Genomic DNA, 17281 nt, shown 5'->3' with positions numbered 1-17281 from the left:
AAATGTCTAAACAAAGACAATGCAAATACCAACTTTCCAACCACTATAAAGGAATCGTGGGAAAACATGCCTCTTTTTTCCTTCAGAATTTAATTGCTTTATTGTTTATTTAAATCATGGCTCATAAAAACCTAGGATCTGAGCCGTGGTAATACAGAAAAGTGATTTTAAAGTGCATTTTGTATCGTGGATGACTGTTTACCAGCATGGTGCTACTGAGCAGCTCCAGCTCTCAGCACCTAGGCCAGCAAAGAGCTTTGAGCATAGCATAACATGGGAATAAGTCTGATGAGAAGTAACAACAGCATTACTCAAAATCACTCAACTTGTGTTTATTACAAGAAAAATGAGTGCCAAATACCTCCTCTTAAATAAAGATAAAATATTTTTAAAGCCTCAAATAATAAAAGGTCTTTATGAAAATAAAATATAAACAAGTTTAATCCTTAAATAGAAATAGAGCACATTCCACACAGTGGTAGCTTAGCCTCTGAAATACAGGGTGCACCGACCCCACTTCACGTCTGCCCTCCCTGGCTCCCTCCGTTCCCACCTACCTCTCTAGGGGTCTCTAATGAACTAGTAACCTTGACAAGATGAGAAAAATATTTTTGGTTGAGAGTATTTCTGTGGTAACTTGCCACAAACTATAAGCTATGTAAATGATAAGTGGACAGACAGGAACTACAGAAAAACTAAAATTCACATCTATAAGTCTTACATGAAAATTAGTCAAATAGTTGTACTGTGATATACGAATTATCTTTATTTTTTTCTAGTACTGACAATGGGCCCAGGATCTTGTACATGCTTGGAAAGCACTCTACCGCTGAGCTACATTCCAGCCCTTTTTTATTTTTTTAATATAAATTTTATACAAAACTGTAACTACAAGATGATGAAGTTGATTTTCATATGTTTGAAACCTGAGGAAATCAACATTATTACATATACAGTTGCAGATAAGTGTATGTACTTCATATAGTTTACAGTTAAGACAGTTCTTTCCTTTATTCTACCAAACTATGGCATAAAGGACAGAAGTTATAGTTACTGATTTCCTGAGCCAGAACATAGTGCTTGCAGACTTTGCACACCCAGAACTGATACTCGATGATTGGGCTTCCAGTGGCGATGCATGTTGGCAGTTTTCCTTCTCCGCTATAAAAAGAAGAAACAATTAGGCTTTAAAAGGTGTGATTAGTCTAACTAACTAATATACTTTAATGACTGAAGAATGAAAAAAAATCCCAAGACAAACTTCAAATAAAATACTTTCATCTCAATTTTTAAATATAAAACCTTTTCTTTAAATGAAAAAACTGAAGCTTTAGTACACCCTTGTAGGATAATAAAATTGATTTTCATATTATCATAAACTCCTTCAAAATTTAGTGCTTTATTATGTCTAAGCTTCTAATCAGTAAGTGGCATCTAATTAGGATACACCTACCCTTCAAGAAGGCTGTTGAGCTCAGACTTCCTGTTGTCCTTTGGTGTGTATTTGGTGAAGATCTCCAGAGCCAGATCTTCATACTGCTGCTTCTGCTCTGCACTGAGTGTCTCTAAGGACTCCAGCTTAATAAAAGCTTTTGAGCAGGTACCAAAAGCTCGACTTGCACAAGCACAGAGTGCTAACAGAGAGTAGATCTCCACCGAGGGAATGATGTCCTCATAGTCTCGCAGGTGCAGAGCTAGAGGAGATGAATCAGGCAGTTAGCTCCAGCAAAGAGACGTACAGCATCAAGTGTGGAACAGGATCCGTGGGCGCTGTTCTATTTTAACCTACATGAGCTCTAATAAATGCCAAACAGTGCTGAGGAGCGGGAGCACCAGCTGTGGAAGCAGAGCGCATAGCCTCAGGTTCTGAGAAATGCCACTAAAAAGACTCGCACAACCACGCTTACTTCCAGACAGAATGATTTCGGTATTGAAACGTAACTTTTGTTCTACTTGATCCAGTAATTTCTGTGGCATTCCAGACAAGGTAAATTAATACTACATTAGCTGTAATTATCAAGGTAATGTATTTCTGCTCACAAAAAAGAAACAGTGCAGCATGAGGTCCTATGTTCTCTGTCCCACTGAGATAACAGGACTCTGAGCACAATGAGCTTCCCACTGTCAGACTATTTATTTTGATAGCTGCTACGTCTTATCTGTAATCCTTCTGCAGTAGAGATGAACTGCAGAATTAGCATCAGATTTGTTATCCATTTGTATGATTTTCCTCTCTAGACCCTGAAATGTAAAAAAAATCCTCTGAAGCTATAATTTAACAAAATAAATGTAACAATACATCCATCAAGTCTTATCATTGGAGTCCCACCAGTTGGTTCTGAGGTCAAGTGTTGACGAGAAGTTGAGTGGAACTTTATTTTCCAACAGATACTCATTCCGTCATAATCAACAAGAGCCTCTAATTCCATCTTTGGAGCACAGCAGGTTCACAGGCAATATTTACTAGGTACATGCTGTTTCTTATATTTTATACTGAAGGACAAAGAGAAGTACATGGATCTCTTCACCCAATAGGTAAAGAATCTCAGAAGTGTGTTTTCTTTTAGCCTAAGTCTAGAAGTAGCACAGAACTGTGTAAGTTATGTCATATTAATTAAAATTAAATGATTTATTATAAAATAGGATAAAAATGGTTTTCTCTATATAACTGGCAGCCAATTGGAAAACCTTTTTACACTCCTATCACTAATGACAATAAAAAGAATAAACTCCAAAAGAAACATCTGGAACATACTAGGAGTAAACTAAAGCACTTCACAGGGAAAAAAACAGACACAGCAATGATTTTTTAAAAAGATGGTTCTGGATGAGAAAGCTCATTATTAACATATTAGTGATCCCATATTGGTAAATTAATGTAGTTCTAATCAAAAATCCAATGAGACGTCATTGAAATTCCCTCATCTTCAAAAAGATTATGAGTTCATCTGAATGGACAAATACAAAAGAACAAGATACCTAGAAATCTTTAGAAAAAAGAAATCATAAAGCTTAAATAGTAAATAAAATATAAGTGGAGGCTGGAGGCATAATTCAGTGGTTAAATATGTGAAGCTTTTTCCAGAATCCCTGAGTTCAGTTCCTAACACCCATTTTAAATGTTCATAGCAAGGGGATCGGACACATTCTTCTGGTCTCTGTTGGCACCTGCACACAAGTGGCATACAACCACACAGACACATTAATAATAACAAACATGCTGTTGGTAAGAAGAGGACAGTACTGGCACAGAAGACGGAAATGGAAAAATTATAGCCTAGGGAGGAATGAAGAATACATCTGCATGAAGCACAGTGGTAGTTATGCTTCTAATTATAGCAGTTACAAGGAGGAGGACTGCAAGTTCTAGGCAAGCCTAGGATATATAGTGATGCTCTGTCTTAACACACACACACACACACACGATGCTAGAATTTCTGACCTGTAAGGGACAAATACTTCTACAATTTTACTTTTAATAAATGTGTGTATATGGGGGCTTACGGGGCACATGCCTAAGGAGGCCAGAAGAAGGTGTTGGATATCCTAGGGCTGGAGTTAAAGGCATTTGTGAGCTACCTGACATGGGTGCTGGGATCAGAACTCTGGTCCTCATGATGGAGCAGCAAGTGTTCTTACCTGCCAAGCCATCTCTCCAGCCCCAAGGATACATTTTAAATAAACAATTTTAAGACAAGGCATTGCTCTACTCTATAAAAAGAACGAAGAAAAAAGACTAACAAGGCTGGACAGGACCATCAACTCCCTCCTCATAGCTGGTGACCCCAGGTTCCACAAGTAAGCCTCCCTTGCAGCAAGGCTCCTAGAGAGAGCATCTCTAGGAGGCAGGTACACTCATGTCCGCTTACATCAACCAAAACTGGAGCTTGAAAAGGCTAAGCTGTGGGGTATATGTCGACAGGTGCTTGTGCTGTAGTTGTGTGTCAGTCAGTCATCCAGTCATATGCTTTGGTTTACAGTGGAAGTCTCAAACTATACTCACTGGAGTTAATAAGTAGGAAAAACATGTAAGCCTTCAGATGTTGTTAATCCAGAAGAAATCTGCATTTATACCGTATATAAGTAATCTATGAGTGATAGCACATGAAAAACTGTGATACAGCTGTAATAGATCTATGTTCAACACTGATGGAAAGACAATCCTAACACACTCCTGAAGAGGAGAACATAAGCTCTGAATTGGAAAAAATGTCTCATAGAACGGCACTTGCATTAAGCCTGTTGACCTGATTTGGATCCCCTATATCCTGATGGAAAGAGCGAACAAACTCTCAAAGGTGTCCTCTGACCCCAACACATGGTCCATAGGCATGCACGCACACACACAGAGAGAGAGAGAGAGAGAGAGAGAGAGAGAGAGAGAGGGGAGAGAGAGAGAGAGAGAGAGAGAGAGAGAGAGAACTAAACAAATAAATGTGATTTTTCTAATTAAAAGAGAAAAGAAAAAATTTACTCAAATGTTCATGATAGTTATCTCTGAGTTACAAAATTATTTTATGCCATTATTTTGCCTTTTTGTGCTTTTCTCTTTTGATTGAAATTACTAAATAAGAATCACTTTATGAAAAAAGATAAATACTATATAAATTTGTATGACATGAAAATATCTTTAAGCACTGTTAAGGCACATACAAGCCAGCCTGTTCAAGTTTCTACTACACTGTGAGAATGTTGAGAGCGCCTGCAGGCACAGGCATAGCCATCTGTACCTCCAGAAGACCGTGGCTGGGCAATTGAGTGCTTGGCTTTGAACAGAAGGCACATGAACACAAATAACAAATAGGAATTTATTATATAAAGCGTATTATCTAATTGTTTATTATTTCTGTAAACTACTGTGTATTATAGTTTTTTAAGTGAAGGGAAACTTCAAAAAGAAGAATGCACAAAACAAACTGTATATTCATAATCTTGACACATATAGGTAAAAGCACAGGGCAAATACTAAAATTAATATAAAGACGAATGAAGAAGCTAGCTTTTCCTACATGTGCACATCTTCAGATGTCCTCCACACAATACGTGACATGCCCACCTGTCTTCAACGCAGTGTCCACATAGCCCTCATAGAGCTGCCGCTGGGCAAGTACAAAGAAATGGTAGGCCTCCGCTCCTCTCCAAGCATTATCAGTGAACCGATCAGTTGTAGAGAGACCTTCCTCTTCTAGCAAGCCAGCCAAAGCAGAAGTGGCCTGTGAGAAAAACCACAGCGCTCTGTCGGCCCACAGACGCACATAGCCTCACCCCGTGGCGTAACAGTGCTAACACTGTGAAGGTTAGGTCTGAAACTGTGAGGCGTTGACACAGCTCCGTGAGAGCTCGCCATCTAGCCTGTCGTCACAGATTTATGTTTTTCATTAAAACTCAATTTTCTAAATTGGTAAGATCAAAGTTTAAAATAGAACTGATTAAACTTTAAGTAAATGTGAAATGTACTGAATGTAACAAGATTCAGTTACAGAATAGTAGATTTATATTCTAAGAAAATTTTTTTTAATTCTCTGATTAAAAATGGAAAACTTAGTAGGCAAATAACCACTTTAACAAAAAGCAATTAAAGCAACCAACAAGCTAGTCATAATGAAAAACAGTTCTCCATATTTTCTAAACAGAAACTTCTGAATCTGCATACTTATTCTCAATAAGGCATTACTCTTTGTTAAGCCCCTTAAGAAAATAAGCACAGGCCTACAAATGAAAGAGCTTCTCACGGAAGAAAACTTAGGATAGGCTGACATTGTCTGCTATTTGAATTATCTGAATGTTCTATGTTACCTCTGAATTCTTCCCTTTAACTTTCCCTCGCTGTGCGTGTTTCATTTGCTCATAATACTGCTCGATGAGCAAGGCTGACAGCACATAGAGCTTCTTCACACGCAAAGGCTTCGTTCTCTTCCTTGCTTCTTCATCTGCAATCTTTAAACATTTCAAACATTTGGGGAGATTCTTCTTCGTGTGTATTTGTACAAATAAATTATTTCCAAAACTAACTGAAATTTGGTTCTTTAAAAGAGGAGGGAGGGTGGTAGGATGGGACATAAATGTAATTATGTTTCAGATTTTAAAGGCCGTTGGTTTTTCTTCAGTGTTTAATCATTTGGACAGAAACTAACAATCTTAAAACAAATTCAAAGCAACATCTATTTTAAAATAACTAAATCAGAGTGGAGCAAGTATTGTGTCCTTTAGAAATTTAAGATTAAGTCATTGAGAAATTTTTTTTCTTTTTATTAAGTCAAGCAAGAACAGAGGACAACAGGGTGTACAAATGATGTGTATTAAGACTGTATTATGGATATTAAAGAAATACGTTGTTTTAATGTGTGCATTTTGCAAGGACTTATAATGCTCTTATCAATAGTATTTAATTCCAGTTTTTAAAAAAAATTTGTTCTTGGCAGTCCCAGGAAATTCTTAAATTCTCTATTAGCTTATGTACTAAACACAACACTGTGTAGGAACTGGCAACTGCTGGCATCCACAGTCACCCTAGTTAGCAGAGGGCAGCAGTATACGGAGTTGGAGTAAGAAGGGTTTCCTTGTGATGGACCCTTGTTTGCAAAGAAAACAGAATCCTTTTGAAAAGCTATGAAAAAAGACACGCAGCTAAGTGTTCTAGTTCTGTCATGGGTTCTCTGGTTTGGTGGTGATTACGTGCATAAAAATGTACTCAAATGGCTAGTCTAATGGATAGAAGTGTACTGAGATGTATAGACTCTGGATCTGGTTAATTTTGGTATGTGATGTTTATTTTATTTGCAAAGTATTTTATAATCAAGTTTAAAGTTTAAAAAAAAAAATTAAAAAGGCTGTAACTAGAGCAAGGCAAACCCTCAGCAGGACCGTGCATTACCTTATACATCAGTTTAGCTGCATCAAAAAAGGAACTGGCTTTCCGGTAGAGCTCAATGGCATCGAGAGTCTTGTTCTTCTCCAGTAAGTGGGTCGCGTACCTAGCTAAGAGAGATCCAATTTCCTTCATGCTGTGACTTTTAGCCAGTTCAACAGCTTTGTTCCACTAGGAAAAAAAAAAATATTCCATCACCCAGTTATTTAAAATGACATATTCTACAATCCCCACAGTAAGGCCTTGAATGTGTGGTAAATGGTAACACTACTTCAAAACAGAGCCAACCCAGTATACATTCTAAAAACTACTGAAATCAGAGCAATCACAAGTTATACAGGCAAACATTTCAAAACAATTGAATCATCTAAGATGGATTTTTTTGGAGGAGTACATTTGAAAATGAAAGTCTCAAAAGTTACAGTTCCATTAATCTTACAGTTCTCTTTTTGCACATATTATAAGACGGAAAAAGAATCTGGTTTTTTTGTTTGTTTGTTTGTTTGTTTGTTTAGTTTTTATCATAAAACAAAGCACAGCTTCATTTAAGAAAATATCCTGTAAGATAAAACATTTACAAAGTATGTTTATAAGGCAAATAGATCTTTAAAACACTTCAAAGAAAATGCTTAGGAGAATATACTGATGGCCAACAGATTCTGTAATAATCCTGCATTTCATTTTAGTTAAATGTCAGCTTTTTAAAATATCAATTACGTGTTTCCTATAAAAGAGAAAGGAAATAGATTTGCCAAAGTAAATATTGATCAAGTAGCTCAATTCATTCCCTAGGCAATGAATTGCCATTAACCTGGTTCTTTCAGGGAAACAAAACCCAACCTAACAAAGTGCAGAAAATTATGAAATTACTTCCAGACAAAAAATGAAAGGATAGGTCTGTTCTGTGTCCCCTGGTTGGCTAAGTTATGAGCAGGTCACCCCGTGTGGTAGCACAAGAGGTTAAGTGAAAATGCCACAGTTTCTTCACCCTCCACTTGGTGTAGCCAGGACCGGGCTTCTCCCCTCCAAGCCCCACACTGAGACCACTGCAGTGACCTTCATTTTGCTTTCTCTAAAAAAAATCCCTGAACCGACAAGCAGCCAGACAGCAGCTGGCAGTGCCTTACTTGGTTGAGGTGCACGCAGGTGTCCACCGCTGCCTTTGGTTGGCTACACTTCAAGAATGCGCTCACTGCTTGTTCACACATTCCAACTCTCACAAACATCTGGGCTATTTCCTGTAAGCACCAAACATTACTATCAGATTTCAGAGACCCAGGAAATCACTTAGATTTTAATTTACCAAAACACGACAGAGACACATGAACGCTAAACTGGTGGGAACACGTGAATACTACATCAGCGGCTACAGACTTGTCTTTCTCACAGGAGTTGGGGCTCCAGTTGGGATGGGTGCCACAGTGCCCACTTCACAGAACTAGCACTTCACTGGCTCAGACACTGCCTGCCTGCCTCCTTTAGATCAGCGGCCTGAGGCCAGGAGCATTGCTGTAAGTTCAAAACCAGCTTGAGCTACACGAGGAGACCGTCTCAGAAAAGAAAGGAAAAGGAGAAAAGAAAGCATGCATCCTGGTGAACGGTGCTGAGAATGATGATGATGGTGACGATGATGGTGATGATGATGATGATGACGACGACAATGACAACGATGATGATATGAGAAGTACAAAGGAACATGTTATTATGCTCAAGCTCCCAATCTTACTAAGAAATACCCCAAGACTTAGGATAAGGCTCAGTTGGTAGACTGTTGCCTGGCAAGCACAAGCCCTGGGTTTGGTCCCCAGCACCGCACAAACTGGCTTGGAGGTGCATCCCCAGTGCTTGGAGGATAGAGGCAGGAACATCAAAAGTTCAAAGTCATCCCTGGCTACATAGAGTTCAAGGCATCCTGGGATACATGAGCAAAACAAATCTAAGAAATGCCTCGTGCTTGCCGGAGTCCACGTCTCTAACGCAGCTTTACATGAGGTTGAGACAAAGAGGATCAGTTGGACCTAGGAGCTGATGTGCTAGACAACAAAGCAAGATCCCTCTCAAAGTCAAACCAGACAGACAGACAGACAGATAAATGCAGACTGGAGTGGGGGACAGTGTAGTGGTCAAGTGGCAGGTTTGACTCGCAGCATGGCAAAAATCAAAAAGGAAAAAAGAAATGCTGCCTTCATCAGTTTTAGAAGCTAAACCCCAAATAGCTCCTCAGAAGGTAGCTGGAGGCTGGGGCACCCACCACCACCACCACAATCCTTACTGCCATCATTTTGTCTCTTTCAACGTTGCTAATTAGCTTTTTTTCTCCCTACCTATCTCCAAAGGCACTGGTGGGGAGAAGGTGCTCAGTAGTTAAAAGCACTGGTTGGAGGAGCTTTAACTCCAGTCCCAGGGACTCTGCCCTCTTCTGGCCTCTGAGAGCATTGCATGCATGTGGGACACAGACATTACATGCAGGCAAAGCATCTACACATGTAACAAATAAATACATTTTTATATAAATACATACTTTGTACCCAACTATATTTTAAAAATAATACTATAATTTTTTATAAAGTAATACATTCTAATTTAAAAAAAACAAAGCACAAAAAGTAGAATTGCTCAACATTTTCTGACCTATACAAAACCTCTCTCAATACTCTAGCATTGTGTCCCAGCCTCTGTGTCCCTGAGCATATGCATTGTGTGTACACTGTGACCACACAGTGTGTAACATGGTCTTCATTTCCCACCCAAGCCTGTGCACACAGTCGCATGTTATTAAAGCCCTGGAACGTGACTTCAGAGCAGTCACGAACCAGAGGCTTAGAAGGAACAGCCAAAGAGAAGGACACATTGCCTTCAGTTTGTCTCTTTTAATGTTAAACATGTCACTGTTGACATAACCTTTTAAACTTAACTAATAGCAAATTCTGAATGACCTCAGACTCTTCTGAAGCAAATCCCTGATGGCACAAAGTTTCAGCCGTAAGTGCTCCAGTGTTCAGCTAAGTCTTGAAAGCAATTTTTAAATTTTTTCATTAATTTATTTTATATATATGAATGCTCTATCTGCATGTGCACCTACATTCCAGAAGAGGACATGGGATCGCATTATTGATGGGTGTGAGCCACCATGTGGTTGCTGGAAATTGAACTGAGAACCTGTGAAAGAGCAGCCAGTGTTCTTAACCAGAGCTATCTCTCTAGTGCCCTAAAAGCAATTTTAATAAATAAGGGAACTATACCAGGCTGTGCACCAATAGACGAGGTACAGGAGGATGTGCTCCAATAGACGAGCTACAGGAGGATGTGCTCCAATGCACGAGCTACAGGAGGATGTGCTCCAATGCACGAGCTACAGGAGGATGTGCTCCAATGCACGAGCTACAGGAGGATGTGCTCCAATGCACGAGCTACAGGAGGATGTGCTCCAATGCATGAGCTACAGGAGGTTGTGCTCCAATGCACGAGCTACAGGAGGATGTGCTCCAATGCACGAGCTACAGGAGGATGTGCTCCAATGCACGAGCTACAGGAGGATGTGCTCCAATGCACGAGCTACAGGAGGATGTGCTCCAATGGACGAGGTACAGGAGGATGTGCTCTAATACACGAGCTACAGGAGGATGTGCTCCAATGCACGAGCTACAGGAGGATGTGCTCCAATGCACGAGCTACAGGAGGATGTGCTCCAATGCAGGAGCTACAGGAGGATGTGCTCCAATGGACGAGCTACAGGAGGATGTGCTCCAATGGATGAGCTCCAATGGATGTGCTCCTCTGGAGAAGTATTAAGGATCTCCATGACGTCTCCCTGCAGCTCAAGCATTCTGTAGTACTGACACAGTGATTTCAAAATAAAATGAAAGCCTCACCACGTCTAAGAAGCTATGAAACTATAGATTAACTTTCAGCTTTCATTGCTACATAGGATATTTCCTGCCTAATATAAGTATTATATAAAGAACCCAACACCAAAATGTAAGACTCGGAATACCTACTGGAAGCAACTTGTGGTTTTCCGGAAGTGAGTTGGCAAGATTCTCTAGCCCCTCATAATCTTCCAGCATATAATAGCATTCAGCTAGGCGTTCCTGGTTCCGGCCCTTTACATAATACTGTACAGCATTCAGCCTGTGGGGAAATAAAGGATTTCATAATCATTATTGTGTCTCCTGGTAAACAAGAACTTCCACAAAAAATTCTTTCATTAGGATGTCTTTGTATTACTTTATAATTTTCAGTTATACAATATCTTTAAAGCATACCATTTTTTAAAGTCTAAAGAAAATGGAATATACTCCACTTGGTATGTTCTTTGAATGCTCTCATATATCATAGAAGTACTTGTATCACTCACATAATCATATTGATCCCATTGAAAAATTAAGAATAAAGCAAAGCTTTCTGAAAACAATCTATAAAAAACAAGTAAATATAAAATAATTTTCATAATATGTTCAGAAATAAATCATATATAACATCCTTGGTTGTGATTCAAAACAGTGGAAGGCTTTCTGAAGCGAGGTAAAGATTCATGTGGCGGACTTTTACTATGCTTGTCCTCACTTCAAGAATGCCTTGCATCTGGAAAGCAAATGTATCACAGAGCCATTTGGGTTTTAGGACTTAGGAGAAGGGCCTTCACTCTCAGCACTATTTCCTGGGGAATACTGTGGGTAACAGTTAACTGTAAGCATGCAAAAATGCATCAGGCATCCTGATAGCTCACACACCACTTCTGTCGATCAGCAAAGTAGTCTCCAATGGCATTGTGGGCTTGTTCAAGGAGACTGTCATCTGCGTCACCAGATCCAGTTTTTAGGAGTTGCAGTACTCTGAACCAATCCCCCAATTTCAGCCTCAGACCAATAGCGAGGTCTCTACCAAAAAGAAAAACAAAAAAAGGAAAGAAAAAGGTATTCAATTTATTCATTCATTAATCCACTCTACAAAATGTGTCAGTTGCCTGCTCTATGGTAGACACATTTCTAGGTGCTCAGAGGATCTCTGAGCACTCTGGGAACAGCCTGGCCAATAAGAGGCCTCTGGGACAGAGCAAAAGGTATAGTTTGAAAGTGTGTCCTCTCAAAACCTCAGCTGAAATGAAATCCCAATTGTGGTAGCATCAAGACATGGTGTGCCTGGCGAAGTGAGCAAGCCCCTTTTGTGAGATGATTAACATCTTCATGAAAATGGTTCCAGAGAAAGCTGATGTCCCTTTACCACGTGAAAAGTCAAGGCACCATCCTGGAGGCAGACTGAGCTCCTACCAGACATCAAATCTGCTAGGCCCTCAGCTAGCCCCTCAGCTAGCTCCCAGGCTCCAGAACTGTGCTAGCCCCTCAGCTAGCTCCCAGGCTCCAGAACTGTGCTAGCCCCTCAGCTAGCTCCTCAGCTAGCTCCCAGGCTCCAGAACTGTGCAAGGCCCTCAGCTAGCCCCTCAGCTAGCTCCCAGGCTCCAGAACTGTGAGAAACAACCTTCTGTCCTTCATAAGTTCCCAGAATGAGGCACTTTTGTCACAGCAGTACTAACAAAAAAGACACCAGAGAAAAAAAGCTGTCTCTGAAGCAGCTGGCAGTTGGTGTGCACCTTTGATCCCAGTACTCGGGAGGCAGAGGCAGGCAAATATCTGAGTTTGAGGCCAGCCTAATCATAGCGCAAGTTCCAGGACAGCCAACGCTACACAGAGAAACCCTGTCTATAAAAACTGAAGAAGAAAAAAACAGCTGTTTCTAGACTTCTTTTCCTAGATTTCCAACATATTGAGCAAACTAAGTATGTAACTCAATCAGGTTTACTTCAAAATAAACATATAGTATAAATGCTTGGTTTTGTATTTGCTCTCAGAGCTTAACATGTGCTAGGGATCTTCTGGGAGTATAAATACCAATTAATGAAATAGATTGCAATGTTTACTGCTGAAATGAAATAAAAATTAAAGATAAGTCATAAGACAATATCTCAATTTAAATTTTATTTTATGATTCCTGAGATAAGCAAATCAAATAATGGATCAGTGATTAAAACTCAAATTATGACCTATATCATAATTAATAAAAGTCTCTACAGACCTGGCAACTTTTTTCTTTACCAAATGAACAAAATCTCCACAGTCATGTATTAACACATATGTAAACAGAACAGGGGCTGGGGCTGGCTCAGTGAGTAAAACACCAGCAGCACAAGCATCAAGACCTGAGCTCAGAGCCTCAGGACCCGAAAGCCTGGCATGGCTGCCACATCTGTGACCCCAGCACTGAGCACACAGACATAGGCCCTGGGGACGTGCTGGCCAGTTAGTCTAGCCAAAATTCCCAGCTCCAGATTAAGTGACCGATCCTGTCTCAATAAGGAGGATGGTAGTGAAAAACACCCAACACTGACCTACAGGCTCCACAAATGCACACATGTGCAAGCACATGCACCCTCATACACACACTCAAACACACACACACACACACACACACACACACACACACACACACACACACACCCCTTCTTAAAAATAGTAAAAGCAGAGACGAAAACTGCTCCCAAATTATAAAATATAAATTAATGGGGCATGTGAAATGCCCAGGCTGTACTTGAAAATGAGAACTGCTTTCTAAAAGAAATGGTACAATATATTTAATCTACTTTATATTCTCCATTTGTAAACACTATGAACTGAAAAATGCTTGAGGATGGCTGCCTTCTTAACCTACCTTCTGTCCATATCTAGATACATTCGTTCCGCCTCTTCAAACCTGCCAAAGTAGGCGATAACTTCAGCCTGCTTCATTGACTCGCTCTGCAGATTGCCCAGACGCTTCACAAACTTGATGCCTTGGTAGTCCTTGCAGCGCACGAACGCCTGCTGTGCAGTGTACAAGTCCAGCTTCTGCAGCGCAGCTTCAGCCAACAAGCGCCTTCATTTTCAAAAAGAAATAGAAAACCTATTGCACATGACTAATAAACAAGACCTGTAAAAAACTCAGTAAAACATAGTAAAATTTCTGATGAATTCTGATAAAAATTATTGTTTTAGCACATGCAAACATTTGTCATATAGTATGCTGAGGGCTGAGGGCTGCTGTCTGAGGTTTCTAGTTTAAGAAGAAAAGCTAAAAGAGATGCCAGAAACCATGAGGAGGCTAGTGTGGAAACAGCGGGGACAGAGTTGCGACTCTAAAAGCATACACCTGACTTTGGGGGATGTTGGGGTTCTTTAAAATACCAAAGTCGGGGGTGTGGATTGTCCTCTATGAATTGAGATGCATCTTCAATTCCAACCTTCTCAATCAATGCTCGACTATCTCGCAGGGACCGGATCTCAAAGTTCATTATATAATCCTTGCTAGGGTGTTCCGGGTTCTGAAAGTGAAGATGAAACAAGGAATTCAAAAGGATGCCTGCACGGTATATTTCTTTCCTACGATTAAAACAGCAAATGAAACAAACTAGTATCATACTGTGAGCAAAACAAAGAGAACTTCCCAGGTTAGGCCGAAGAGTTACTTGGAAAGCATACAAACAGGTCTCCCTTGGGGAAAGGCTTCCTACACAGAGGTGCACACAAAGGCAGAAAGGGTCCCCCTGCTCTCGCTCAGCTCCATTTTCCCCCAGGTGCAATTCTTTTCTCCACAGCCTTACCCAGCCCTCACTAGAGCAGAAAAGTCACATTCGGCCACTTCCACTCCCTCATCCTTTCACACCCCCCCACCACCACCCCCCACCCCCACCACCCCCCCACCACTACCCCCACCACCACCACTACCCCCCACCACCACCACCCCCCACCACCACCACCCCCACCACCACTACCCCCACCACCCCCACCCCCACCATCAACACCACCAACACCGGAGAGTGGCACTGTGGCCTCACTGCTATTGAACAAGAGAGGTGAAAGAAGGAAGAGTCACCATGACTACTTTGCTATCCTAACTCAGCTCGCTGACCAAAACAATAGGACAATGCAATGGCTGTCTCTCAGGAGAGAGTCAAATCGCCAAAGAAAAGAAACAAGCCGGTACAATCAACACAGCAATGTTCTACACATCCCATGCAATGAGAAAAAGAATCTCCCATGTCAATCAGAGCCCACATGAAAAGCAGTAACAATTACTCTTCCTAACTCAGGAAATGCTATTGTTTGTGATGTTTTTAAAAAATGCCCTAAGAATCTAGAATTCCTCTTTTTTTTTTTTTTCATTTTTTAAATAAAATGTGGAAGAGCATTTTGTACAGTGAGGCTATTTTGGATACATGACTTCTGTCCATTCATCTCACCCACTGAGCCTGTCTTCACACAGCTCAATGACAGCTGTGAGAACAGATTCTATGACGTCCAAAGGCAATGTTAATGATTAAAACTGCTGCACAGTGCAATTTGTACTAGTTTTTTTTTTTTTTTTACTTTGTTTTCAGCATTTTTCTATACTGGTTTAATTCTATATAAAACAATATAATGATTTTTTAAATAATAAACAGATATGCTGGGTGTGGTGATGCACGCCATTAAGCCCAGCACTCAGAGGCAGGCAGATCGCTGTGAGTTCCATGCCAGCCTGGTCTACAAAGTGAGTCCAAAACAGCCAAGGCTACACAGAGAGACCCTGCCTCGAAAAAAAGCATAAAATAAACAGACATATACTGCCTGAAAATCATCAATACAGCCACCCTTGCTAGATGATGGGTACTCCAGAAGCTGACGGCCAAAGCATCAACACCCCCAGACAGGCATGGCACATCAGTCACCTGGGATAGACTCTACCCACCTCTGACTGTTCATAAAAGGGCACTGGAAAAAACACACTTTCTATAGAGTTCCCAACACCTAAGACTTGAACAGAGCAAAGACAACTGAAGAAAAGATGCTTTTCTTACACATACAAGGAAAATGGGGAAAGGGCTACTCTCTGATGTTGCTGTGTGTGAGTGAAAGGCAAGAAAGAAGCTCACTGCTTCACAGACCAGGTGCCTTAAACACAGGCAAGATCTCTCTTTACCGTGAAGAGTGCTGTCCATAGAGAAGAGCCCAACAGTCAAACATGGTAACACTCAGTGCAATGCATTAAAACTCCATGCTGTATTTGCTGCCAGCTGCTAAACTTCACCTTCTCCCTGCTTCTACCTCACATGCCTAGACTGATTAAAAAGCCTCAGTGTCCCCTCCTTCATGGGCAGCCAGACTTTCAAAAATCAGCCCCTCCCTCTGGGGAGCAAAGCATAAGCAAGCAACAGCAGGCTGCACGGCTTTCGGGTCTATAGAATAGAGGCGGTGGTGTTACGTACCTTCAGTATCTCATCCAAAAGAACAGATTTAATTTCTAAATCCTCAAAGTTGCAAATATATCCAGAGGTCTGAATGGGTTCCTTTAAATATAAAATATATATAAATATAAAAGGAATGTTATGTCTCACCATACAAAACATCCCCCCTTCAAGGAATCCTGATTTTAAACAGTATCCTCAAAACTTTCAATCAAGCGAAAACCAGAATAGCATACACCCATCACCTAAATGGCTCTCGTGCCGCTACATACACGCCACTGAATTTCTGCTGGTTTCATATTTCAACTCTATACTTCTATATGTTTCTCTAAAGAGAAGGATGCTTTCTTATCTGACCACATTATGAATTTAATTCTTAGTCAATAAGATAAGCATAGTATTTGAGTCTAATTAGAGAAGAAACAGGACACTAGTGTCTAGTAATGGAAACCATTAAAATTACATTTTCACAACACATATGTAACCATGATTATACTGTACTATAATATAATTATAATACAGAAATATGCTAAGATGAGAATAAAAATAAAAACTCATAGTTTGGGCTCAGCATTTCTAATATTGAGGCTGTTATATGCACGGCACATGTATCTAATAGGGTTGCAAATATGTTTTTTTAACTTTATTTCTTTTTTAAAGATTTATTTATTTATTAAGTATAAGGGCATCAGATCCCATTACAGGAGGCTGTGAGCCACCATGTGGTTGCTGGGAACTGAACTCAGGATCTTTGGAAGAACAGCCAGTGCTCTTAACCGCTGAGCCATCTCTCCAGCCCCGCAAATATCTTTTGTCTTTGACAAAGTACAAGTTGTTAGTTAAAAATTTAATTATATGAAAAAATTATAAAATCTTCTAATTATCTTTTAAACTGTGCTTGTATTACATAAGACTGATAATGTTTTTATGAGTAACTAACACACATAAACAGTGCCACGCATGGCAGTTCACACGTGTAATCCCAGGACATGGGAGGTAGAAGCAGGAAGCTTACAAATTAAAGGTAAGCCTTTGTTATATAGTATGACGCTATCTCTTAAAATTATACCACATACGGGCACACACAGAATCACAACAAAACTTAATTTGAAAAGAAGAATATGCAATGAGATATTTCTCAGGATTTTTTGTATGTG

General features: G+C 40.2%; 1 protein-coding gene across 1 annotated transcript in view; it reads right to left on the bottom strand.

Annotated features, from left to right (window-relative positions):
- Positions 1-273: 273 nt before the first annotated feature.
- The window catches only part of Wdr35 (WD repeat domain 35), a 56241-nt gene continuing 39233 nt past the window's right edge, over positions 274-17281 (bottom strand). Inside the window, 11 exon segments of the mRNA XM_051143400.1 lie at positions 274-1161; positions 1454-1694; positions 5057-5213; positions 5797-5937; positions 6875-7039; positions 7996-8106; positions 10867-10999; positions 11602-11748; positions 13574-13777; positions 14086-14222; positions 16146-16226. Coding sequence (XP_050999357.1) covers positions 1011-1161; positions 1454-1694; positions 5057-5213; positions 5797-5937; positions 6875-7039; positions 7996-8106; positions 10867-10999; positions 11602-11748; positions 13574-13777; positions 14086-14222; positions 16146-16226 — 1668 coding nt within the window. The 3' untranslated portion in view covers positions 274-1010.

The sequence above is a fragment of the Acomys russatus genome, chromosome 1 (genome assembly GCF_903995435.1).
Source record: "Acomys russatus chromosome 1, mAcoRus1.1, whole genome shotgun sequence".
NCBI classification, from domain to species: Eukaryota; Metazoa; Chordata; class Mammalia; order Rodentia; family Muridae; genus Acomys; species Acomys russatus.
The sequence above is the reverse complement of the archived record's forward strand: the minus strand, read 5'-3'. Positions and strand labels throughout refer to the sequence as shown.